Source organism: Rhipicephalus microplus, chromosome X (assembly GCF_043290135.1).
Source record: "Rhipicephalus microplus isolate Deutch F79 chromosome X, USDA_Rmic, whole genome shotgun sequence".
NCBI lineage: Eukaryota > Metazoa > Arthropoda > Arachnida > Ixodida > Ixodidae > Rhipicephalus > Rhipicephalus microplus.
Genome location: NC_134710.1, coordinates 453,480,972 through 453,508,332, shown reverse-complemented (window position 1 = coordinate 453,508,332; position 27,361 = coordinate 453,480,972). Strand labels below are relative to the sequence as shown.

At 42.9% G+C, this 27,361-nt stretch overlaps 1 protein-coding gene across 1 annotated transcript in view; it reads left to right on the top strand.

Moving 5' to 3' along the window:
• Positions 1-3,138: 3,138 nt before the first annotated feature.
• LOC119160863 (uncharacterized) overlaps positions 3,139-27,361 on the top strand; it is a 38,679-nt gene continuing 14,456 nt past the window's right edge. Inside the window, exon 1 of the mRNA XM_037413132.2 lies at positions 3,139-3,555. Within this exon, the coding sequence (XP_037269029.1) occupies positions 3,170-3,555 (386 nt within the window). The 5' untranslated portion in view covers positions 3,139-3,169. The remainder of the gene's footprint in view (positions 3,556-27,361) is intronic.

Below are 27,361 nucleotides of genomic sequence, written 5' to 3'. Positions count from 1 at the left end.
GGCCTGGCTAACGACCTTCCAAGTTGTCTTTTTTTTCTTGAACTCACCGTCCTAAAAGGCAGAGGAAAGGGACGCTGCTACAATGAATTCGGGCTCTAAATGAGTGCGCGTGCCCTTCCGGGCGCAACGAACGTCAAACAATAAAGCTCCCATCATCTTGAGTTAGCCGATGTACCGAGTTGTCTCGCGTAAACGTTCGAGTGGGAAGAGGGCTCCGGCTGTCGCCTCCGGCTGGTGTGTTTGGTGGCATCGCGAAGACTGGGGTCGTTGATCCCAGCTTCGCCACTTGGACAACTTCCGCCTCCTCGTCGTCAACGAAGATCCGTCTGCGGAAACGTCTCACGAACGAAAGCGTGCTTCACTGAAGCTTGTACAATTAGCGCTGTATGCATGACGCAATTTGTTCGCTTGCTCGGCTATTTACTGCAGGCCGCTTCTCTGTCCTGCATTTATGCAGGACGGAATGTTTTTTTTTTTTTATGCGGTGTGAGCTTACTCTGGCTGGGCGGGCCTAATATAAAGGACGTGAACAATGTGGAGTTTATGTCTTGTGGCATGGTTCATGAATTCAACAACGTCCTGCAACAACCTTTGAGATCAAGTTTAGTAAAACTTGTTGGGCTGGTTGCAACATGCTTACGGAAATGCATATTTATATTAAACGCGTAAACATCAAGGAAGCCCTCCACACAGAACACATAAAGGCTTCACGAAAAAATACTTTTATTCTCTGAAAAGTAGCGTCATAGGGTCCTGTAATGTTTCGTCCCAAAGCAACCACCATTTTTTTTCACATTCTACCTTCCACTGAAGTATAGACAACCTCTTCGCTCAATATAGCATAATTTGTTATAGTTATGTGATGGACCACTACGAGTAAGTCTGCTGTATGTTTATTAGTTATACGGTGCGCTTGCTCTCGCAAGAGTTATATAACTTTATTATGTAATGTTTAGGTAACACAACAACGTGCTTATAGTGAGCATTTATTATTTCCTCTTATTAAAACTTTTATATTGTGTTGTGTGGCCCCCCACACACAAAACTCCTGTTCGAGCCTCTGCGGTGTATATATACATATAATAGCCTCTGCGGTGTATATATGTAAAATAATATATAGCAATGATAACCATGTGCGAAGACCATCGCGTCCCACGCTCGTTCATGTACACTGTATTAAACGAATCACAAGAGCTTTTTTAGTCAAAAATGTTTAAAAAAGTAAACTCTCCTAATGCAGAAGAACAACAAATGTGTCTCGCACATTCTTCTAGTTAGTGTAATACGCTCTTATGTAATGCTAAACATTATGGTATTATTTCTCTTATCAAAAGCGACAATACAAAACGCAGGCTCACATTTGTAGCAACCTCACTGTGCAGGAACATGTAACAAAAGTTTGTTCTTTACAGAAAGTTTACGTTCCCTGACTACGTAATATTTACACCGGTCGTTTTGGCCAAAGCATATCCTTACTGAGCTGATTATCGTACACCGTGCCAACCTAATAGGTGGAGTACAACCATGCGTGCCTCTTCCAAGGTGCGTAGGGTGGAGGCGCATTCAAAATTTTAGTGCACATACCAGCCAAAATGCCCCCCCCCCCCAAAAAAAAGACAGATGCCACGAACCACGGGGATCGTTATGACAAGCATGCGGCGCGAAGGTGAGTGTGGTGTAATTTTTCATTGAGTTCAATGCTATGAAATGAAACTAAAAATATGTGCACCCCCTTTAGCGCCCCCTCCCCCAAGAAATTAAACGCAGACTCCACTGAAAATGCGAATTTCCGCTCCACTAGTCCTCGACGCTTCTAACGTCGCTGGTAGATTAATATGTCGCGCGCACTACAACGGACTGATCAATTTATTTAAAGGATATTTTCTGAGGCAAAAGGGTAAGAAAGATTCTTCGAGAATTTTGTGTTACGAAAACTATTATGGGTGGAGGTACAAATGTTATACCCGCACACATGCATTGAAAAATGGCCGCGCTCTTATGGCTGCGCCATCGCATTTGCAAAGACGTTGATTTCTCTGGACGACAAAATTTAATACTGTGATTTTCGTGGGCTCATTACTGTAACTTTGAGAAATTTTCTAATGCGCTGGTTTCTGTTAGCACCGCGTCTTCGTGGTCGTATACGCGTGTTTGCGCATAATGCATTTTTAGGGCGGCGGGCAGCAGGTGATTGCTTGCGTTGTGGCATTGAATGAAAGCGGTAGCGCGGTACACGATGTCTATTACACCGGTGTTTATGGAGTAAATTATGAGGAGGAATCAAAAAAGGAAGAAGGTCACAGAAAGCGGCTCTTATAGCCGCAGAAAGGTAGACAGATAAAAGATCAAGTCATCAACCTCCGTTCGCTAGGTGGTGGCACTTGCTCGCTGATCAAAGTTAACCTACATTTTCCGATGAAGGCCACTCAACTCCGCTATTTTCTTCGGCTCGGAAGCGCTAGTGCTACGATTCGCTAATATCTTCCTAAAGTTGCCCGTTTCCTGTCAATGTATTTACTTTTTGAAGTTTTTTTTCAGATACTGCAACTACGGAAGTAAAGAATTTGATATTTATTACAAAGCGAACCATTCACCTTGTTCTTACACCTAGCTGACGAACAAGAAAATACGCCGCTCTTTGAATAAGCAAAATATGTGCCTTCCGTCTAGAAAAGTTTTGTTCTTGGAACTGAAAGCGTGCCAAAATAAGCCGTAAAGATTTTCTGTTTTCCGATTCTCTGGATGAACTCAAGTGTCGGGCACTGAAGGCTCACCTGATCTCTCCACTGCTGCTTAAGTGCTTTACTGCGGTTGGAAGAAACGAACGCCACGATACGCAATTGAGGATATATGCAACGCAATAAGTATAATAACGATATCAGTAGAATTACAGCCTATTCTCTTCCACGTTACAACCAAAAACAAATAAAAAAACTTTACATCATCATATACCCTCGCAATTTCTACATCTTCACATAAGCACCCTGCCCCCTCTCACCACTTAACTCGCCCAAGCACTTCATTCGCCTTGGAGAACCGGAAGAAGGCGGAGAACCCTGAATTACGGTGAAGGAGCAATGCCGAAAATAATAAGCAAAAGAGAGTACACCGCGCAGCGATTGAAGCGCAGCTCCTCAGCCACAGCGACCGCAGTCGCTCCCACGACACCATGTCCAGCGGCCACGTCGGCGTACGCGCAGCGCTCCTGCTCGCTTTGACTGCACTGGCGCCCCTGCTGTGCATCGCTCATGACGCCAGTTGCAAAGACACGAGCGGGAAGTACGAGACGTCGTACACGTGTGAGGGATTCAAAGATCCGCACGACTTCGAGCGGCACCTCAACCACGGCCTCGTTCCTCACTCGTCGCGTGGACTGAGCTTCATCCTGCGCGACTCGCGTCCGCGCGACTTCCCCGTCGGCTGGCTGGAGGGCATCAATGCTACTCTTCTCGAGTTCCAGAACGTCACGCTCGCGTCACCCGAATCGTACGACGCGGTGCTGTCTGGGCTCGCAGGAGACGCGCTGCCATCCTCGGTGGAGCGTCTCGTATTCAGGTACGATGTGATCACGCGTCTTTGGCGCCACGCAAACACTCGCGTTCAATATTTGCGGTAACTTAGGGCCAGCGGTGCAAGTGGCCGCAGCCTTAAACGGCGGGGAAGTGTTTCTGAATCACCCCACTTATTATTTTCTGGTGAACTGCTCATATTTTTGTTGTCACTATTCAGTAAGGCTTTGTACAACAGACGCCGTGCTGCGTGAGCAATAATTGTGTAGCTAATCAGCAAGAAGTAGCGTAATCATCAAATTGTCAAGAAGCATGTGTAGGCATCATCAAATTACTTCTGACTGCACTATTTTGAAAAAACGTACTATTTGCGTGTTCACTTTTCTCCGGCTTGTAATTAAAGTGCCTCAATATAGTGAAAAAAAGAATCTTGGATCGGGGCTGTTCGTATATAGCTTGAAAAATTGATAAACACAACTCTGAAAAACACGTAAACAAGAAGAAAACTTTTGACAACCACACACACCGGGTTGTCAAAACCCAGCCTTAGTGGTCATCTAAGCCTCTCTTTTTGTGTGCGTGTCTTTCAAAGCTTCGTTCATGAAAAATTGCACGGGACTACGTCCGCACCTTCGCACAAAAGTAGCGCCTCAAATAAGCTTACTTGAAGGAACCGTTTCGCCTGTCTTCCGTTGCCATACACAAGCATTTAGCACTTCTTAGAGGTTAGAAGATGGGTGTACACTTGCGTCGAAATTGATTTCACTAAATGGTTAGTGATTATCAGTATACCGATAACGTAGCCAGGGGGTGGCACACCAGACCCGGGCTCACCCCCCTCCCTTATTTTTTTGCCATGGCATAGAGCGAGAAATTTACACTTCAGCGGAGTGCCCCCTTCCCTCCCTACCTGAAAAAAATGTTTGTCTACGCTCCTGTATTAGACAGATCTTACGGGTAACTGATCTCATTGGTACTGCAGCAGGAGGGCTGTTCTCATTACGCCCTTACGATGTCAGCGGCACATTCGTTCGGCCGGGCAACCGCGCAGATTATATATATATAAATAAAGAAATAAATAAATAAATAAATATATATATATATATATATATATATATATATATATATATATATATATATATATATATATATATATAATAGCCATCCCACAGTAAGCATATTACATTCAAGGTACAGATTTCTGGTGCACGCAACACACTGATCTCGCGTCACTTGTGATATTACGCGGGCTTTCGAGAAGTATGGGAAGTGACGCGTGGAATAAGTACGGTAAAAAGGTAGCACGAAATCGGTACGCTGTTTATAATAATATAGTTAGACTTTCTTTGAACAGGTCTACACACGATTCAATGACATTTTGGCAATTGCGTGAGCATTTGTACAGTTACCTATAGGTGTGAGTAACTAGTAAAGTTCATTATTAAAATGGTGGCGGCTGCTGTAGTCTACTAGTAATCATATAAAGTTAGTTTTGGCAACGCCGTTTCTCTTATTTAGAATCGATGCATCTCAGAGTCCGTGAGCATTTGTATAGTTAACTATAGGTGTGAATAACTAGTAAAGTTCATTGTTAAAAATGGTGGCGGCTGCTGCAGTCTACTAGTAATCTTATAAAGTTAGTTTTTGGCCACACCGTTTCTCTTATTTAGGATTGATGCATCTCAGGGTCCAGGTTTATCGGTTTTCACATCGTCACAGGCCATCATAAATGAGAAGAGAAAGCGCCACGTCGTATAGGAAGGAAGCGAAATACAACCGAGGGGGATTTACGAAGTGACGCACCGCATTAGTTTTGTCGCACACTCATGCGACAAGGCTTTGTGACATCGGCATTTCCTGTCCCGGTGTGCCATGTAGTCGAGGCATGCGCCTCAAAAAATGTCTCATGTGGTCCTTGTGTTCATCATACGAAGAAAACTTATCCTTCCGTTGTGCGAAAAAAAAAAGTTTTATTTTCCGTGGGTCGCTGCTCCAGCGTATGAGTCGAAGCCCGAACAGCTGGTCGCTTTCGTCGTCAAATTTCTTCCAGCATCATACACGCGTGTGTGCGGCAATCAATTGGTAAAGCCCGCCACTCCCTGCATGTTTACTAACAATGAAGAAGGTGACAGCTAGCCCAATAAAACATGCCCTAGGGAACTAACACCGGGCATGTAGTAAATAGAAGCACCTTGGGTCTGCTCAGCCATAGGGAAAATAACTTGGACGCAGGAGTTGCCTGCTAACGTTATTTGCCACCAACGTTTTTTACTTCAGATTTTCTTTCATTAGTTCGTTTGCTTTGCCCATTATTGTAATATAATACATTGCCAGGTCATCCTTAAATTGTCTTTAGACATGCGGCGTTCGATTTTTGCCTCATCGCTTTTCAAAATGAAACAACGGTTACCCGTACAAACCACCGGTTTTATGACCGATACCCCGTAGTGCGTAGGAGCCAAAAAGTAAGGGCACAAGCAAGCAAGGACAAGCTGCACCCCAACGCAGTTTTTCAGACTTCAGAGGAGTGTAAGCACCCTTGCCTGCATGCCAAGGTTCGGGCATGGTACCGACTTTGCCTCATCAAAAAAAAAAAAACTCTCAAAACACTGCATATTTTACCCCTCCTTAGCTTTTTTTGGGGGGGAAGGGCGGAGGGGGGAATCGTGCTGCGTGATACTTAGGACGCCCTGTATAGATACATGTTTCCGTGCAAAACAAGCTGCAGGTCTATCGTTGATCCTCTTTCCAGGATGATGATGCCATAATGTTCTTGGTGAGAAGGCCGAAACGTGGCACAAACGCACTATAACTTAATATTGAGGTAACAATGCTAATAAGCTTTTAGCGTGGCGATTTGGCAAACATGCATAATTTCTAAACCTCAGCGCCGAAAAACGAAGACAAAAGGAAGAGACGTAGATAACAAGAGCGCAAACTTCAAACCACGTTTATTCGAGAACACACATGAATATATATAAACTTAAACCACAGACATATCGCGCCTTCCTCTCTTACAGATAAAGTACTATCAAACATAATACAAAGACAATAAACGTATAGTCAGGAACTACACAGGTAAGCGTGCATGTGTAACTGCAGCGAAGAAACCTTACAAAATAACTTGCAAAAGCCCCCAAAAAACCCTAAAAACGAAAACTGAAACGTCCATAGCGCAGGATTATTTCGGTTAAACTAAGATGGATGGATATTTGGGGTTGATCTTGCCAAAACCACTATATGATTATAAGAGACACTGTGGTGGAGGGATCCGGAAATTTTGACCACCTGGGGTTCTTTGACGTGAGCCCAAATCTGAGCACACGGCCTCGTGAAACTAAGAAAATATATTCATCAGAAACGCGAATTCCTTATCGTGAATGAGTACAGACAGTTGACTCACGCACTTAGCGCCATGTTTTCGGGTGATGCAGGCGTCACCCATTTCACGGGTTACTTGCTCTTTGTGATAAAATAGCACTGCTGTTTGTTCGAACAGTGGAGTACAGCTAAATTGACGGTGATGTAAGGCCAAGTTTGAATGAGCTGTGGTGCTCGCATAAACAGATATTAGAACATCGCCCAGCTGGGCCCACGTAAATGTGTCTGCACGAGAAGGGGGTCTCGCATACCACTCTTATTGCAAAAGACACCAAACGAATGTCATGTCTCATGGTAGACTCGCCTTTTTAACCATCATTTTTACTCTCACGCTACTGCAGCCTCGGGCGAATTCCCTTCAGCCTATTTTTGGCTGAAAACACCACAATGGCACCAAATCGTGCCGCTACTCTCTTCAGCTGGGGGGACACTCCGTGATTGTAGGGAATTATCAAGAAAAACCTGCTTCCTTCACATCTTTCTGTCGGCGCCAGCTTACCACCTGCTCTTATGGTCTTTAGCAACCTTTCACTAACCGCAGCTATAACAGGATCAAGGTACCCTGCCTGTCGCAACTTGACTGCTTGCGCGGACCTGCTTTGGCTCATCAGGCGCGGCTAAGACTTTGATATTGCATAGCGGATGCAAGAGCTGGCTATGTCGTTTCTTAGAAGTCTAGAGTGACCAAACTGGTAGTCAAGCAAGCCCTTTTGTGACCGTGGTTTATATCGCCAGCGTATTCTACCAGGGCTTAATGCTAAATGGAGGTCTAAATACTACGAAGCATAGTTCCGGGATGCCTCCCCCGTGAACGTCAAACTTTGTCCTTGCTCCCTGAAAACTTCATTACGTCAATCATTTTTGTGAAGAAATCCCGCCTATTCACGAAACCAAGTAATCGTCAACATAACAAAACACTTTGACCACCAGATCAAAAAGACTATGCTGAATGGCCCTCTCCACCTTCGCTAAAAATACTGTACTCAGAATAAGGGCAACAAAAGAACCTATGCATACGAGAGATTTCTGTGCAGATACTTTCCCTCTCTATGTCACGAACGTCGTTTCCAGTTGAGGGGATCTTCGAGGCTTCAGAATCTCGAGGAACCTCTCAACTAACACACCTGAACGAGTGGTGAACGCATATTAATTCTCTTGATTACTAATACACTCCTTTACACTGTGCAAAAGAGGGGCTTGCGGTAAGCAGTGAAAATCTCTGATGTCGAGGCTTAATGTCCTTGACCCTCCTTTTTGAAATCTTTGTGCCAGAAAATGGAGACAGAAGGAGGAGACGTAGACAACATGAGCGCAAACTTGTTTTTGAATGATGTTTGATTGTACTTTATCTGTAAGAGAAGAAGGCGTGCGATTTCTGTGATTTGAGTTCAGATATATTCGTGTGTGTTCTCAAATAAACGTGGTTTTAAGTTTGCGCTCATGTTGTCTACGTCTTTACCTTTTGTCTCCGTTTTTTTTCCGCTAAGATTTTGAAGTTAAGCATTCAGAAATACCTCACATAGCCGCATATGTATTGACCTGAGATGGCAACAAGGTGAAAGTCATGTTCATCTTCATTATCTTCACTTTCCATGTACTAATATTTCCCCACCCTGAAAGATTTCTCTGCCTGATGTGATTTAGCGCACATTGTAGGCACCCGCTTTGTCCACCTCCCCTGATAATATAGCGCCTCCACGGTTGGCTCACTTTGCACCGAGCAACTATGTAATGTGGAGACGTCATCATGGTGATAACACGTAATGTGGCGTCACGACAACAATATGTGGTGATGTCAGCGCACGGTTATTTTTTTTCTTTGACGCCATCAGTATTAAAATTTAGCGTTTGATAAGGCATCCAAAACTTTCCTTTATTAGTGTGTTTTGGCTGCAGAGAGGCCTAAGTTATGTCCTTGCATAAACACGTTATACGCCACGTGTACCAATAAATTTAGCCACAGCTAAAAATCTTTCTGTGTAGATTTTATGACGATGGTAACAAATGCGCGTTCTGGCTACTACGTCGGGTAACACACAATTACTTTGTGTAATGTTAGTAGTATGAAATTACGTTTAATAAATTAACCTACTAACAAAGCGAAATTGTTGCGAGAAATGCTAATTAAACATTGTAGATAAGTATGTGACATGCCTGACAGGACAGTTGCTAAATCTGTATAATTATGAGTGGTTTTCTACTCATGGTGAGTACTCGCGAAATACATACGTTTTTTGCCTGTTTGTGCAACGTGATTGTAGTGCTCTGAGGGCTAACGACAACAGCATTTGGGGGGAATCGCTGCTCCATAAAACGCGACAGGGCAGCTACGATGGTAGTGGGCTGTGCAAACACGTACCTCTTGCTAGCGGCAGCAGAATGGGAAACCGCTGCGTCTGCTTGTCGCTGTCATAAACAGCTGCGAGCGAATCATGAGGCAGTTTTAGAATAGCGTACGCAAAGCTTTGCGTTAGCGGTTGCCATCACTGCGCATGCTTTGTAAGCCAACTTCTTGCGTGCTCCTGTCGGGTCTCCAATCACTAGGACTTTTACCTTTGCACATGCTATTCTAAAACTCGCTATATAATTTCTATCTGAGACATTATGTTGCACTGAAATCAGGGCACTCAAGTAGATGCCGCATGTCGTATTTTGTATTTTGCTGTGTAATTAGATGTCTTGCAAATCTTCACACAATTTTCAAAACAGAACTTTTCGCTTAACGCCATTTCTTAAAGGTACGTTTCTTTAATCTGAATGCGATAATGAAAAGATGGCTTCGGCAGACAGCCGTCTGGTCGGAAATAATCATTGAATGTAACTTAAGGATGTGGACTTTAAAGAAAATATGATTTATATAGGTTTTATATGTTTCCGCAGCAACAATGAGAGCTCTGTTCACAAAAAAAAAAAGCGAAGGGAAGAATAGCGTTGAACTTGACTTAAAGTACGTGAGATAAACATATTGCGTATGAGTGAAGAGAGAGGGGGAATGGCGAGGGGAGGGTGACTGCGATTCGTGAGGTTGAGCGTGTTCTTTTTTTCTTGTTGTCTGTACTTTGGCATTTCACATATAGTTTAGTGCCTCCTTGTTAGTGACGCCACGTGCATAGCCCGGGTGGCAATCAAAACTCTGATAATTAAAATGACAAATTAGCGTAACGCTACAATTTTAAACGCCAAAAAGTATGAAAAGCCGAAAATTTAATAAAATGCCGAAAAATCAGAATACCTAAACATCAAAATGACGAAACATTGAAAAGATAGCATCCTCTAAAAATAATAAAAAACTGAAGTTCCTTGGCAAGGTAAGCGTTCCGCCGGCCTTGCACATTGTGCACGCGCTTTCACCATCTTTACAAATAGCCATCTTCCTTTCAGTTATGGTTTAAGCCTTCGAAAACAGGGACAATATAGTCCATTTTTTACTGAATTTCATACCGATATATTACTATAGCAATGTCTCGCATGAAACAGAACGACTACACCGTCCCTTTTGGCCAGCGCAGATGCCATACGATCTTTACGTAACAATTGCTTGTTGCTTTGTGAGAGGCGGGATTGGCCTCTAATGGATCCCTGGAAATAGTTTTTGACTCTAGCGTTGTCCCTTTTATGGCGGTAATAAGAAGGGAGACGCTTAGGTGTTGTCTCGCCAGTCAATATCTCCCAATATTGGTTTCATGCCTCGACGGCTTTGTTGTCACACGGGAACCTATCCTGAGTTAGGATAAGCGCATTGTAAAGGGATGGCGGAAATATTGGTGAATATTGTATGATCACGACGGAGTTACCTCCAGCAATACCGCGGCGTGATTTCCCAAATAAGTAGTTGTCCTCGCACAATTGCATCAGGGCAGATGGTTCTTGTGGGTAGAGTGACTTCAAGAATGCATATGTATCTTGTAGACATAGTTGCCGTGCATCTGTGAGCAAGAGCAAAATGGCTGCAAGTGGCCTTACCTTGATGGCGAAGGAAAGGTTTTTTTTTTTGTAGTGCGAGGCAAAATATGCAGACAGGAAGGGTAGAGTGACAGGAAAAAGAACTATTCCTTCCTTTTTCTGTTTTTCGCCTCGCGTTACAAATATCTTTCTATATGCATCACAAGCAAGCCCACATTGCAACTCTCGTTGATGGCGAAGCCATCGTTCTCATTTTTGTAGAGCGCTAGCAGTCGTAGCTGCTGTACTGTATTGCATAATTATTCGCACAAGTGAAACAGCAACTCATGGACGTCTGACCTATTATTCAGCATCGACCAAATAACGTTCATTTCTGCCAGTTCAAACACTGAACCTACAGTGTTTAGGTTTAGTGGAAAACCCTTGTTTCACCATGTTTCGGCGTTTAAGTTTTTTGACATTTCGCTTCAGGGAATTTACTGACGTCAAGCCTTTTAATAACACGGTCTCTTCACTTTTGGCGTTTTCATAGGGACTCAGCTGGCCCCACACTTTCTCTTGTACCAGGCTTCCACATGTTCAGCGAAGCCGCCAGAGGACATTTCCTCTTACATCACAACACTGCGATGCAGTTTGAGCCATCGCTCGAAATTTCCGGATTCACCGATCTTTACATCATGGCATTTTATGCATGAAATTGCAGAAACCACACCAAGAAAGCATTACATTAGCAATTGACATTTTATATTCACTAGAGCGTGTCCTTAGCTAGTACATGATTACATGGGCCATGTCTACGTCATGCTTGCGCAGAACACGTGCCGAAGTCTCAATCAGTCCAGACACGTATGGTACGCTTGATCATAATGAACATTTTGGCGGAACTGCAGAAAGCTGTTCGAAATTGTGTGCCACGGACGTGACGAATGAATATTGACAACTACTTACGGCAGTTCTTGGCACACACGTTTAACGTCCTAAGAGTAGTAACCAAAGTTTGTACAAGTCCTACGGGCACGCTGCATCATAAAAGACACAATAGACATTTCATGTGCTGCAATGGGCGCTGATTTAAGGTGTAAATACCAGCCGGTGTACGCACTATTTTTAAATCAAAGTAAAGACAAGTATCGTCACATTATTTCATTCAGGAAGGGTGAATTTCTAATGTGTTATGCTTTAGCGGCAAATGGGATTGACCTTTACATCTTATTAGGATGCCTTCGAATGAATTCAAGCCTCTTTCGATTCATCCATGTAGCGCACGAATGCGTTTGGGACTGCAGCAAAGGACGAAAGTTCTCGATGTTCCGCACATTTCATTGCAAAACAATTCTTTTAGTAAAGAAACGTGAAGCTGGGTTTACGGTAGATAAAATTACGCCTATTGAAATCACGTCTAATGTCATAAAGCTAATCGAAAGAATTCTGCTCATTAGGATGACAATTGGTTGGACGAAAACATAATTTTAAGCTCGTGCCAATTAGATGCAGGCCTGGGTGCTTCATTCGGTGCGCCCATGTTTATTCGGATAGAAGGAAACAAGTAGCCTCTTCTAAGAAACAGGTTGCGGCTTTAGTAACTACAGATATTACGAAAGCTCTCGAGAGTGTGGGACACGTTGAACCAATAAACACGCCTACGCACGTACGTTTACCAAATTACTTCGTCACACGGGCTTCCTCCATTTTAAAAGACGGAGAATTTCATTGCTTTCAAGCTGGCGTGTATTTTTCAAATTTTAATAAAGCTAGAGGTCTCCCCTACTGTTCGGTAGTGTCACCATTAATATTTAAACTTTTACTGCACGCGATTCTTGCCAAACTTGACGTACAGGTGTATGTATACTCTGACATCACACTTTTCGCTGCATCAGCAAGTATACATACACTGTATCAGAAACTGCAAATATATATGAACGCTCTAGACACGTGGTTTGACGACATTAATATATCATTAAACATCTAGAAAGGATCAATCGTACTTTTCCCACTAAGTGTTCCTGTGAAGATTTCAGTACAGACAGAACGCTGTCCCACTGGTGGCTGACTGATTGATATGTGGGGTTAGAAATCCCAAAACCACCATATGATTATGAGAGACGCTGTAGTGGAGGACTCCAGAAATTTCGACATTCTTAGATTCTTAGGTGCACCAAAATCTTAGCACATGGGCCTACAGCAATTTCGACTTCATTGAAATTGCAGCCGCTGCAGCCGGTATTTTGTTCCGCTACAGGTAAAACACTTTTATTTCTAAGATAAGGTACTGCCCGTTTTATGGCGGATCCTCCGTGGTGGGTTGCGCCAGGCATCTAAGAGACAAGCTACGAAACAACCAAATTGGCTGCAATACCGATAATGAAGCCCAAAAGAGTAAACGCCCCATCATGTCTCGCACATAAATGGTTGCTCTTTCCGGAAGTGTGTGGTTAAATCCCGGTGCAACTTTGAACACTTTCACTGCTGAGTCAATGGTGGATTCAGGATGATACGTGCTTAAGAGGTGAATAAAATTTTTTTCTTTCCTAGCTTCAAAGAATTGATGAAGGAAAACATGGTGAGCTACGGTGCAATGGTGTAAATTAAAAACAGGGGCATACAGGCAAGGAATACAAGAGTTTGTCTTTGAGCCCAGGCCTTTAAAATCACTTTTCTGTGCTTTTTTTTAGTGACATGCACCTTAGACAACAGTTGGCTTTATGGGCGCATAATTCCACTGCAGGAATAATTGCTTGAAAAAAGAAAACATGCTGCATGGTTCATACTACCTACAAATAAGCGTGTTCGGTATGCTTTAAATGTATAATCGTCTATGGAGGGGTATTCAAAACTTCCCCCGCTGCCTTTCCGTGTAACCTTATGACCAAGGAACAGTCGACCCCCTTCCTCTAATGTACCATTTGAAAAAGAACGGGAACCCTAACAATTATTTCCTGAAGCTGAATGGAAGCGCACCAGCTTCTACACGAACTGCATTCGTGACAAATGGAAGCATCAGCAAGTAGAAGCGTACGCATTTGGGCTGGTTGGTTCATGTTCACAGAAGTTCACATTCATAACAGTGGTGAGGCATGTGTTAGCCTCCCTTCCATTTCCCTCCTTCCGAAGGAAATCAATTTTCTGTCAAACTAATTTTTTGGAATGCCTCTGCGCAGGCTCACATGCCGCTGCGTAGGCTGTTTTTTGCGATAGTGCTGTGGTATATATGTATGCTGACTGAAGAAATAAACATATTTGGTTGCTAGTCAGCGCCCTGTCCTGTTGTCCTTTCTTTTCTTGTCCCGTCTTTTTAGCGCTGTTTTTTTAACTTCTGTGGGCATCAGCAAGTGTTTTGTTGCAAGTTCAGCTCACTTACTAGGGTGAACGCTTCTTGCTTTTTCTGCATTGCATGCGACTGCCTAATCACTGTTCTTAAAAGATAGTAATCTCTTGTAAGTCATCAACATTAGTTTCATCACCTAGTATCGCTTAAGGATCCTTGGCAGGGCATTACTTAAGGCTGAGGGGAGGGACTCTAACGGTATTTAAGTTCATACACTCGTGACATTGTCACGAGTGTATGAACTTAAATTGAGTGCCATGTACCAGCTAGAAAAGAGAAAGACGGCTTTATCTTTCATGTTCGCCGAAAGAAAAACGGGTATAACAAGTCGGCACGAGGAAAAGAGTTTTGAAAAAAGATAACAAATAAAAGGAAGCTTCTGTATTGAAAGCATGACAATAATTTAAATGTTTATACGCCTATCAAAGTAGTGAATAAATATAAATTGCGGCACTGCCTAACTGTCTAATGTCATTGTGAACGAAAAGGAGCCAGAACACATCAACTGTGGTTGGAGACATTTAAGCAAAAGGCCAGTAGCTGAGCCAAGGGTGGGTTAAGATGTTCAAAGCCCCCCCCCCCCCCCCCCCCTCCCTACAACTTTTTTTCTGTCCTGCACCCCCCCCCCCCCCCGCCACTTACCCACCCTACTTTTTTTCGTCGCTTCGTGCTGACATGATATAGAAACTAAGAGCTGATACTATCACAATATCATTCCTGGGCGCTTTTACAATGACTAATTACTCCATAGCAAAAATTGTTTCGCCGTGTTTCTCAATCTCGGCCGCGAGTGTTTTCAGTTGGCTAGGCGTCTGGATTAGTGTTTCAGCGATGGTAACGCTTGTACCCGTCGGAACAGATGTTTTCTTCTCGATAATTTTCAAAACGCAGATGTCCATTTTATTGAAAAAAGCCAGGCATCGTTCCAAGGTCTGATAGAATACGTTGAAGCATAGTACAGGGTGACTCTCCGTGTGTTATGATATACTCAGGCCAGAGAATAATAAACCTCTATTTAACCTTCGCACGTTCTGCTAACATCTGAACACACACACACACACACACACACACACACACACACACACACACACACTCACACACACACACACACGTACGCACGCATGCACGCAAGCACGCACGGAATCACTCTGGCATGCTCTCAAGGTGATTTTAAGAAATATGTCTCATACTGTTCAACTTTTCGTCCTTACATGTAGCTGGACGAAAAGTAGCACATACTAATTTTACCAAAATTGTGTTTTGTTTTATTACCCGCTAGGATGATCCAGTCGTTATGGTGCTCCAATGCTGACCCGCATGCGTTGGGATTGGATTCCTCGCGTATTTTCAATGTAGGTGAAAACGCTTGAGGACCTTGCACTTTGATTTGAGTGCAAGTCAAAGAACCAATGTGGCGAAATTTCGGAAGTGCCCCACTGCGGCGTCTCTCGTAATCTTATTGTAGTTTTTGGATGTTAAACCTCACCTCATCGATTGGTTATTAACAACCATGTTCAGGGCTGATGTTAACAGATGTTTGGAAAATTTCAATCCAAGAAAGACTTTATTAAACGTTCTTCCTTGTTTTTGAACAGGCGCTTATGGTTGATACTAGACACACATTCAGCTGAAGACGCCTACGTTCCCGGTAAAAAAACAGAAAGAATATCTTCCGGGTGGATTTATATTTTATGGCGGATGTTAAGAGAGCGATGCAAAACAATATTTTTTTTGTTGTATTTCTCATTTACAACTTTAGGCGTCTCAGCAATGACAAAGAGCATTCCGCTTCACCTGTGCTCACGGGCAGAGTTGCCAGAATCTTTAGAAGACGGCGCACGTTTGGAAAGAATACCTCTGGGTGATCGGCAACCGCTTCCATAGCGGGGACGCTCAGCGTTTCTCACTTCTCTCGCTTTCATTTCGCAGCCCATACTGCTAAGTCTCCTTGCAATGGGGAGTTCACATAATGTTCGAGTAACGTCAGCACACTTCTCCGCAGTGGCAAGCGTAGGAGATTCGAAAATTTTTGTGGCAGAAGGGAAGAAAGCATCTTCAAGGTGTGGCGATGCCCTTTAAAGCGCTCATTGAACTGGGCCCGGATTCACAAAACTCACTTACGAAAACATTTTTGCGCAAGCGAAATTTTGTTGCGTAAGTCGATTCACGAAACGAAAAAACGTCGTAAGAGGCCATCGTTGTCACATCGGCCGCTGCAAATAAAGCGCGCTGTGACTGCCCGGGAACATGTCAGCGATGGTGATGCAGTTGCTATACTTGCTTACGTCACCGAAAAGTGCTCGTAAGTGGATTCACGAAGCGAAATTGTGCGTAAAAACAGCATGGCTGAGAGAAAATTCTAAGACTGGTCCGGACCACTCTTAGGAACAATGTGGCTACTTAGAACCTGCTGCCGCGGCGGTATAGTTTGGTGCCCTGGCTAATTTTGAGTTAATTCACGCCCACTAAGGGTTGCCTGATGACTGCTGGTGCGTTTTTATTTCTTTCGGCGCTTTGAGCTTCGCGTGTTGTTTCCCTTGTACGCAGTGGATGGTGTTGACAACCACCATCGTCAAATAAGTTCGAAGTCGCAGTAATTGAAGAATTCTATTGGGCATCAATGGCATAAAACTACGCATGTAAAAATGTGTGGTTGGATGAAAACCACTGTGATACGTGAATAGTCGGTGCATTCGAACGCGGCATGGCATAGGATCAACCTTATTTGTTATGTTGTTGTGTTGCGCCCCATCTCATCCAATTAAAAGTGCGACTCGAGATCCTTGCCTCATTGGTGGAAATTACCACCAAAGAGGTTAATGGGAGCACATTCTTTGCACGCTATTGGAAATAAAAATGAGAGGAAGTTTTCAGTGAGTGGTTCATAAAGTTTGTCCTCTAGTGTACTTTGATTTGCTCAAACTGTCCAATGGTTGCGATCTCTGAAACACAGCTGTCGATACACTTTGGGACGATCTGGAACAAAGCGTACTTTCTAAACCAAAGCGTATCAGGGGTGCGCGTGATTACGCATGGAACTACAAACAAATCATGCATCTTCACCTTCACTGTTCAGACACCGATATGGACTGTGATAATATGGCAAGCAATCGGAATGAAATGACCCCAGTAACTTTGTATGACACCGAAAATATGCAAACCCTCAGGATTCTGGAGCAAACCTTGGCTGCATTCATCCCTGCGTCAATTACCAGCCATTTAACTTGGCGCACGACCATCATTCAAAGGTAGAGCGAGCCACTGACATGTATTTTGTGCGACTCAGCGACCACTTGACCTGAGAATAATAGCGTTGCGAAGGCGAATCCCCTGTCGCATGCTCTGATCGAAGCAGACGACAAACGCGAGCAGACGACGGCTTGACCGACAGGCATAGCTTGTGATTGGTTGTGAAGCAATACCCTCAACATCAGCTCACTCCATGACGTTGCCAAAACACTTCTTTCATCTGGCATGCCTCTCCTGTTCGTCATATCACCCCCCTCGCACATAAGAGAAAATTTTTTTCACGCCGTGAAAATAGTGCAAGTACTTTCTAAGAGCTCTCTTATGTGCTGCGCAGTTGTCGAAAACAACATGGCGTCGTAAAGAGCATATCGGTCGGTGCCACTTTCAGCAAACGCTTCTCGCACGAGTTACTTCAGCGTTTGACCGGATGTGTTGTGATTACAGCAGCTCTTTCGGTGCGTGTAAGCAGTGCGGAAAGCTGTGGCAGTGCAATGGTGTACGGTGAAGCGCAGCGAAGCCTGTGCGTCGGTGTGGTTATCAAGCGGGGATCGGCGTCGATGTATCGACGGCAACTAGCACTCGAGAAGCCTGAAATGTGTGTTTGTGTGCCGGTAACAGTTCATTCGCTTGACTTTCCAGTCTCTCAGTTGGGTGCTGTGCGACATTTCGGATTGACAGCGTTTTGACACGTTACTTGAGTGACCCCAAGTATGTACGGAAACGTATGAACTACGCGCTCGGTTCTTCCTTCGCCACTAGTTAGCCCGTGCGCTTCTATTTACTTGAGAGCAATGTACTGTTCGGGAGTGAAACGATGTTCGTTGTGAACAGTGGTGCTGTGTTGACGTTCCAAGACTTGTGAACAAGCTGTGCTCGTGTGACCGAAAATTCAAAGACAGCGTTGATAACTGTTTTGCCCTGCGAAGTTGTGGTGGGGCAGCCTGGCGCTTTTGTTTGTTAAGTCGTCACTTCTCCTTTTTGTGATAACCATAGTCCTAGCGCTGTGATGTGATCAACCAAAACTGCGAGATGCTACATTCTGTTGTGGATCGTGTTACTTTGGAAGCGCGCCTAGACTGTTCTTCGGTAACAACTTGAGAGTTCTATGTGGCAGCGAGAGCCCGTGAACGTCAAGCTTCCCTCCGACCCCCAGACCTAGCACTGTGATGTGATCAACAAAAGCTGCGAGATGCTACATTCTGTTTGGATCGTGTTACTTTGGAAGCGCGCCTAGACTGTTCTTCGGTAACAACTTGAGAGTTCTATGTGGCAGCGAGAGCCCGTGAACGTCAAGCTTCCCTCCGGCCCCCAGAAAAAGCAAAGCTTTCACGCAAAGCTTTCCGGTGCCTTGCTTTGGATGAAGTTGCAAGCCAATATCGCCTAACTACAGGTTTCCGAGTTCGTCTGGCCATCGTTTGGCACGGCACTAGAGCCTTGACAACAGCCGGTCATGGCCAGTTCTTACACTTTATCAATGGACGTGCACTCCTGGCCAGCCCTTCATTGCTGTCATTGGCAGCTTCCAGTCTGCAGATGCCCTTTGCCTGTTGGCCGTACTTGGTTCCTCATGATACCGACGGCTACTAAATGCTGGCATCGGTGAGTTCACCTTGCAGAACTAAATTTCACCGGTACTATAATTCACGCAGTTCTATAAGGTGTGCAAGTTTTTAAGCCCATCAGATATCATGTTTTTCTATAATAAGTTGAAGCATGAAAAATTTACTACTACTGTTACATACATACACATATTATGGAGCAAATTGATAAAACGTCTTTTTGTGATTTGATACAAGTGAGCTCTTGTTTGATTAGGAGGTTGGGCCTGTCGATTGACAAAGTTTGATAGTTGGAAAGTTAATGTGAATTTATTTTTCAGGAGCCAGGTTGCACTTAAAAAATTTATGTTATTTTGGAAAATTAGTTCTATAGACGATTACCACTGCGGTAGTACTATACTTCAGTAGGACATATATATTGCGGTACGTAAATTTTACTTGAGGCTTCAGTTTATTTCAAAGTGATTATAGCAGATTTTCATCACTTTAACGAAGTGAAAGCTTTCTCAAATAAGTATTAGAAGTGAGTGCTTTTAATGATTGTTTTTAAATATATCGTTTTTGGCTCTTCACAGATCGCAGAGATTGGTTTTTTAAGGTCCTGTGATGCATCGGTTGCACATTCTGGCACATCAATCCTCATCATTACTTGGAGCACCTGTACAAAAATAGGAAGGACACGTTCTCCCTAACTGTGCATGTCTATGTCACTGCTGGGACTGTTATCATTCAGCGGATGTGGCGTGGAAGCATGCATGGCAGCCTCATCTGGAAGGACTGCGATCTGCTTGGGAGCTTCGAGGGCACAAAACTGCCTAACGGCTGGCTGCAAGGTTAGTTTTTATTTATTACATACGATTACGTGAACACCACTTACTGTGCACAAATTGAAAACCCAAGCATGGTTGCTTTCAGTGGATACCTGTATTATTCTTACACATAATTCTTATTCAACATTTATAAAACTAAATTGCAAGATAATTGAGAATGTTGAAAGCTGAAAGCCTGCAGCTTATGAATGAAACTCCAATAATCTGAGACGCAAAAGCTTGTGCTTTGAAACGAGCACAAATACTTTGATTCCTTATTGAGCTCTCGAGCTTGTGACTCCCTCTGTAGATCAAGTGCTCTTGAAGGAAATAGCAAGTGGGTGAAAATTGCCTGGCTGTTCACAACTTGCAAGGAGAAAGACCTATTGAACAAGCCTCAGACGACATAGGGCCAGTAACTGCATTTTTTACTTTATGTAGCCTTTTCTCTCTCAGTGATTTGGCTTGTTGTGTTTCAGCCAAACTTGTTCATCCCGATTGCATAGTGATAAATATTTTTCTACAAATTGTACCTGACCTAAGTATACATTGTTGATCTCTAAGGGTGACGTTCAGTGTGTTTCAAAGCCATGGCTTCTCATTTCTTTCTCTGTGGCTAGCCTATTTCAGCAGCAGAGCGATGCAGCTAGCACACATGCAATCCAAGTCATGGAGCGCTCCTTTCGTGTTCTGTGCCGGACACAGCATATCCATCCGGCAAGACACTGGTATCAACAATATAGGTGAGTGTCGGTGGCACCTGTAGGATCCCGTTGTGTTTGTTGCGTATGATTATTTCCCCTGATGAAGTGCATTTTTGAAAAATTTTCTTCATTTAGAATAATAAATGTCAGCAACAAGCACACTGATAATCCACAAGTTTTTTGTGTCTTCTAGACTGCCCATTTGCTCCTATATGCGGTATGGTGAGCTGGCTATGTTAAACAGCCCTAATGTTATGAACATTGGCTGTTGCGTTGTAATGCAGTCTAACTTGTGTTTCTTAGTGAACTTATTTGTGGTCTACTTCTCGCACCTAGTGTAAAGTCGAAATAAAAGAAACTCTATTGGCTTTTCATGCCTGTCAGAATTTTCATGCCTTCATCTATAACATTGTAGTTTTGCTCTTGTATCATATTAAATATATTTTCAGTCTTCACTGTTTGTGTGTGTGTGTGTTGAGGCTTGTCATTGGCTTCTGAAAATACAGTATCTGTAAATATGAGCATAGAATTGACAACTATACACTCTTGCATGTAGCATGGTTGTAACAATGATCTGTATTTTTCTAAGTTCCAGCAGTAACAAGGGGTTTGGTGCTCCACAATCATGTACAGTGTATCAAGAATAACCAGAGCACAGAAGACCAACAAGTATAAAGGGACTGCCATTGACTGTTCTCCTGCTCAAAGTTTACAACAGCAGAAAGAGCACATTGTGATGTCAGGAGCAGCTGCTGCCTAACTTCTTAGCAGTGCATTATTCAGCAGTTCATTTGCTTGTATTCGAAATTATTTAAATTTTTCATGGAAGATACCAAACTATGACACTTATTTAAAGGCTGCTGTAGTGTTAGTGGGCAAATATTTTTGAGCTGAAGTTTTTAACATGTGTGATAAGTGCCTGCGTGCCTCTATATTTACATGCCAGAAATCACAGCATCCATGGTCGCCAATGGTAACTGTGTTTGCATTCTTTGTAGTACAAGAAGTAAAGCCATGGATGCAGTAATCATGTACTTAGTCGATGTAATCCTTCAGTGTACACTCATTTGTATAGCACCAATGATGCCATGAGTTTATAAGTCTGGGAAGTGAATCTATGTGGATTATTTTATTTGGAAGGAAGAGGATCATCACTACTCCTAGTATATCTTGACAGTAGATTTCAGTGCTTGGATATTATTCCACTGCCTGTCCGTCCTTCAACAGTCTACTTATCTACTGTGTAAGTGTAACTTTTTCAATGCATACTTTGCTCGGATAGGTTTGTTCATAATGTAATGCAAGTGACTTATCATCTATGCAGCTCTACCCAGACTACAAATAAAAGTATTTATTTTTATATGTAGCTGTAGCATTTATTCACTTGTGTTTTTCTAGGTGCCTGTACAATTGTTTAGTCCTACAAAATTGCTGGTATACTCTAATATTGAATCTGGCATCTTAAAATTGTTCGTTAGTGGAAGTAAGACTGTGTTTACAACCAATATTACTATCCTCAGATGAACTGTGAAAACTCTGTGGAAATTTGTTTACATTTTTTGAACTTTGTGAAGGCAAATGTTGTTATGTTCTTTTATTGTGGTCCCTGTTTCTTGCAAATGACACATAATTACTTTGCAGTGGCATAGTATTAGTTGTTATTTTACACATATGTGCTGAGCAACATCGCAGTTGAGGCCAGCAGCAAGACATACATGCAGTGCACTGGAGCATCACCTCACATAGTGTACAGTCTTTGCCCACCAGTAAACTCAATATTTTTCAAGCAGACTAATAGACAGCTGTATGGGAATTGTGTTGATGTGCAAACTTTGAAGTCTTCTTGAGGAGTGTTTTTCATTATTTTTCTCCAAGTGAAGTAGCTACCCAAGGCCATAACTGGTGGGAATATGGTGGTTTTCTCTCTCCAAAAGCACTCCTACCAGTTGCCTCAATGTTAGCATGGGGTGAATTCACGAACTGGAAAAATAATTGGTCTTTGTTTTCTTGGCCAAAAGAGTCACTTCCACCGTTGAGCCACCACGACGCGCCAGAATAGAAACTTTTAGCTAAATAAAGTTGATTCTACTTTTGAGAAGTGTTTTGGGGAAAAGAAATGGCACCTATAGCTGTCAATATAAACACTGCTTGCACCAAGGAGCTTAGTAGCTTATAATTGTATTATTCATGTTTTGTCTAGAATTTACTCGTGCTGTGCCAACTTTCAGCCCAAGTGTCCTAACATGCTTTGTTAGTGGGTTGTCAATGAGCCAAGCTATGTAAATACACAGAGTGATACTGCAGACATGTACAAAATATTAATGCACAGCCCTTTTCTTTAGCATGACTCTCTCTCTCTTTTCATCCTTTTCGTACGTGTGATAACGTCTCTCGACTTCAAGACTCGTATACACGTCCCTTGCTTTGTTTGCGCACTCAAACGACGCTGGACGAAATATTCGCACCGTGTTTTGTGAAAAGCATTAGCACTGAGACACCTCCCGAGGAGTCTCCCTCATTTTACGTAGACATATACCTAAGCGTAAGCGTTTGCACGTTGTCAAGGGCTTTATTCTTGTGTTTTTTATCAAAAATGCTTGTCACTGGGCAGCAGCGGAAAACTATGCATCAAGCTTTTGCGAGATGGTTCGAGAAACACCGTGTTCAGACATAACAGTGCCGGTGGATTTCTCTCGTAAGTTACTTTCTGTAGTATATTCTAATTGAGTGTATAGAATTGTTGTTTTATAGCCATTCATTTTAATATTTACACCTGAGTGTATTTATGTATGTATGGGTGTACATATATATATGTGTGTTTGCATATATGTATGTATGTATGTATGTATGTATGTATGTATGTATGTATGTATGTATGTATGTATGTATGTATGTATGTATGTATGTATGTATGTATGTATGTATGTATGTATGTATGTATGTATGTATGTATCTTTTAAATAAGAATCCGTTTATCATTGGTGAGTAAGTTTGGTAATGATTTGGCTGAATTTGTTTCTTGTTATTTCTCTTTTGAGCCATTATACATTTGAATTTGTTTTGTTCTGCATAAAAATAAATGTACCTTACACAGAATATGTGTGTTCGAAGAAGTTGTTTCATTTACCAACCTACAGTCATGGGCAAGAAATTGGGTAAAATGGAACGAACCTGCGAAGACTAGTTTAGACATAGCTACTCAACATGGCATATCTCGTATACATTGCGTTGGTTGAATATGTCGATTTCAACCTTTCAGTTTTAATCAGAATAAGCAAGCTATCACACGTGGTTGTATATGTGTGTGATATTTATGCATACTGTGATACCAGTTCGCAATTACAATTAAGGTCACAAACCTAGTCAAGCTGAATACACAAATTTTGTCCATGCTCCTTTCATCTGCACTGGAACTGTTGTTAATAAAAAATAAACTTCAGTTTAGAAATTTATTCTAGTAACCAAAAGCAGGGTATCTTTTTATCACACAAATCAAATTGCCATTGCTTTGTTCCATTCTGGACAATAGGGGACCCCCTATGCAGAACTCGATTAACTGGTATAGTTCATTTTAACCATTGACAGCGACATTACACTGAAGACTGCAGCATGACAAATAGCGGGAGAGAAGACACAAACTAATCATTCTGTTTGCGTCAGCTCTAACTGTCCGTGCTCTTTGGTCTTGCTGCATGTGATGATGCCCACGAAATTAGCACGAAAGCGTGTCCCTACAAAGGCAGTCAACTTGGCTGCAAGCAGTCAGCTCACTGCATGTACAGATTTTCTTCAAAACACCGTGAAGACTGATTGCTGGTCGAATATCCAAACACGTGAAAAGTAATATACCAGGTATGATATTGGTATTTCAGCACTGGACACTTTTGCGATAAGAGAGGATGGAGGAGAAAATTATGAACCCTGAATTGTTTAATTTTTGAAGAAGCACAGTACAGCGCTTTTGGGTCAAAAGGGGAGTGAAAGAAGCAAGTGCGAAAGCCTACTTCTCAAAACATTAGTACCCGCCACCACGCATAATGTCAGGCTGGGCAACCTCTTGAAAAAAAAAAGTGCTCAGTGATTCTGCGAATTGAACCAAGTACCTCCTAGATTGTAGTTGAGCGCTGTAACCGCTCGTCCACTGCACCAGTGCTTGCATTCACCATATTGCTGATATATCGTCATTCCTTCGAATGAAGCCAAATGCAAAAACGTCCGGTGAAACTTTGTCAAAAATAGAAAAAATAGAATACGTTTGCCCAAGGTTACTAGAAGATAGGAACCGCCACGTATGACTGTATAACCGTGCGCTATTTATTCTTGTACATTACTGTCATGGCGTTGGAATAGCCGGCTCTAACGTAGGCTACCTTCTCATAGTTTGTCAAATATAAATAAGAAAATAAAAATATACATCGGCCTGTGACAACGCTCATCAACTATTATGAGTTCACTGTCACTAGTGTAAGTTTCACTAGATGAATGCTCAGTTTGCTTCCATTATCGTTATTTAGGAAAGTTTTGGCTCATTAACTCAACTCTCCTAATTAGCATTGATTCTCACATCTAAGGACAGTCGCACTTCATCTCGCTTTCTGAGTGGCTGTCACTCCCATATAACGCGTACTCCACTTTTTTATGCTCTCCGAGCATCTGACGCTGCTTTGCGGAGACTTTCCCTGACGTCGGCTGGGCCAGAAAATTGTCTTTATTATCTATTAATTTCAAGCTTTCGCGAAGCCGAAACGAGAGTCTCTCTCTCTCTCTCTTTTCATCCTTTTCGTACGTGTGATAACGTCTCTCGACTTCAAGACTCGTATACACGTCCCTTGCTTTGTTTGCGCACTCAAACGACGCTGGACGAAATATTCGCACCGTGTTTTGTGAAAAGCATTAGCACTGAGACACCTCCCGAGGAGTCTCCCTCATTTTACGTAGACATATACCTAAGCGTAAGCGTTTGCACGTTCTCGCATTCCGGCTTTATAAAAATGCTGCGGTGCATGGAACCAGCGAAATTGCGCTCACAATTTCATTTGATTACTGCTGTAATCTATTTCCACACAATTCGTCTGCAGGCACCAAAGTCGCTCATGCGTCTTGTAATAAGAATATTGTAACAAAGGCTACCTTGGACTATAGGTACAAAACACCCTAACGTTCACCATTATACCGTGCTAGATTGCACCGAATTAGTTAAGTAGCAGCGCAGCTTCAATGAAATGTAAGGTGACTGGTCGCGTTAAATAGGGGAAGACATTCGAGGCACATTTTCAAACATTGCATGCATCGATTTATGTGTGGTCTCATTTATGTGGTGCACCTGGAGTGTTGTTTACTTGTACTTGGCGAGATAGTGCATGGATTGCTCGGTAGCTTAAGGCCATCGAGCAATTATTTTTTTTTAGCTGCAGTCGGTGATTAAAGGCGAGTGCTTGGCTTTGCACAGCCCACCAAAACGTCTATTACAGCGTACGCGGCATCCCGTAAGCGCTGTAGCAGACGCTCGCGGAACTGAAACTTAGATGCAGCAAATCATTGGCTATCATCGTATACTCTCGATGCTAGACGCTTTGCGTGCTACCTTGATATTATCGGCACGCACATCTTTCCTTCCTTGTCGTTTCATCGGCTATCGTGTGTCCTCCTTGCCCTCTTAAGTGCCGAATAAGTTAAATTTATACCCGTGCTATAGTAATCCCTCCAGATAAGAGGATTTTTGGCTAAGATAATGCGTAGCCAAAGAGAAAGCTTTGTGAATTCGGCCCCTGGTCTCTTAAATAGTCTATAAAGGCCAAAATACTAAAAGCCTGAAGTGCTCTTCAACGCTAGCCAATGATACATTACTTCGATGAAGCCGCCTAGCTGTGACAAGCGGCTTTCTCATCTTCGCCAGTTGTGAAGTGTGCACTGAGAGCAGTGGCGCTTTTCGGGAAATAATCATCAAACGTTATACCGCACGGCGTTTTGGTGTGACCATCCAGTCTCATAAAAGGGCACTGATCAACCCAGGACATGAACTACCAGCAATACGTGTAGGCAACGTATTTCGGGGGGGAGGGGTGACTTCGCAATGATATTGGAAGCAACACGATCAGCAAAGTTCGGGCAGTGGCTCTTACTGCGAGAAACGAGAACGTTAGCGACAATACATGTCGGCTGGTAAAGTTTCACCTTAAACACTTTATTGATATGTGGGGTTTAACGTCCCAAAATCACCATATGTTTATGAGAGACGCCGCAGTGGAAGGCTCCGGAAATTTTGACCACCTAGGGTTCTTTAACGTGCACCCAAATCTGAGCACACGGGCCAGTGAGTCGCATCAGAATGCATCAGAAATTCCAGTGACTCGCATCAGAATGCCCAAAACACACCACCGACTGGCAAGAACGGTGCACAGTAGAGCGTAAGCAAAATAGTGTTGCATGAACTGGCAGTTCTTGTCAGACTTCACGCGTTCTGAGGAATGGAATATGGTTCGCTATGTTCTGAACAACTGCGAAATTTGTTTCTTCATCACTAGTGAACCGATCACTCGAGATTTTGTGTGGTATGAGGTTGCTCCTGTTCGCGCTGGTGTAATGGCTGGAAACATGAATGCAACAGCTACATTCTGCGGTGAAATATTCTGTGCAGTTCTGAATTTGTTGACGTAAAAGGAAATGTTGGCTGCACGCTTGCGAACAACAGAGGACACCTTGCCGCAAAGCTATCGTTTCAGGGAGCTTAGTGACGAAAGCTACAAAAAAAAAAACCGAGTACATTTTGTTCTTTTGCATGTATTTAGGCTTTTTAGGGCATATTACGCCGGGAACAAGATAGTTTTATGTGAGTAGGTATAGTCTGGTCACACGTGCACTTTATATCGAGGCCAAGAGAACATTTCTCAATAATATATACCTTGCCCTCGCAGATTGCACG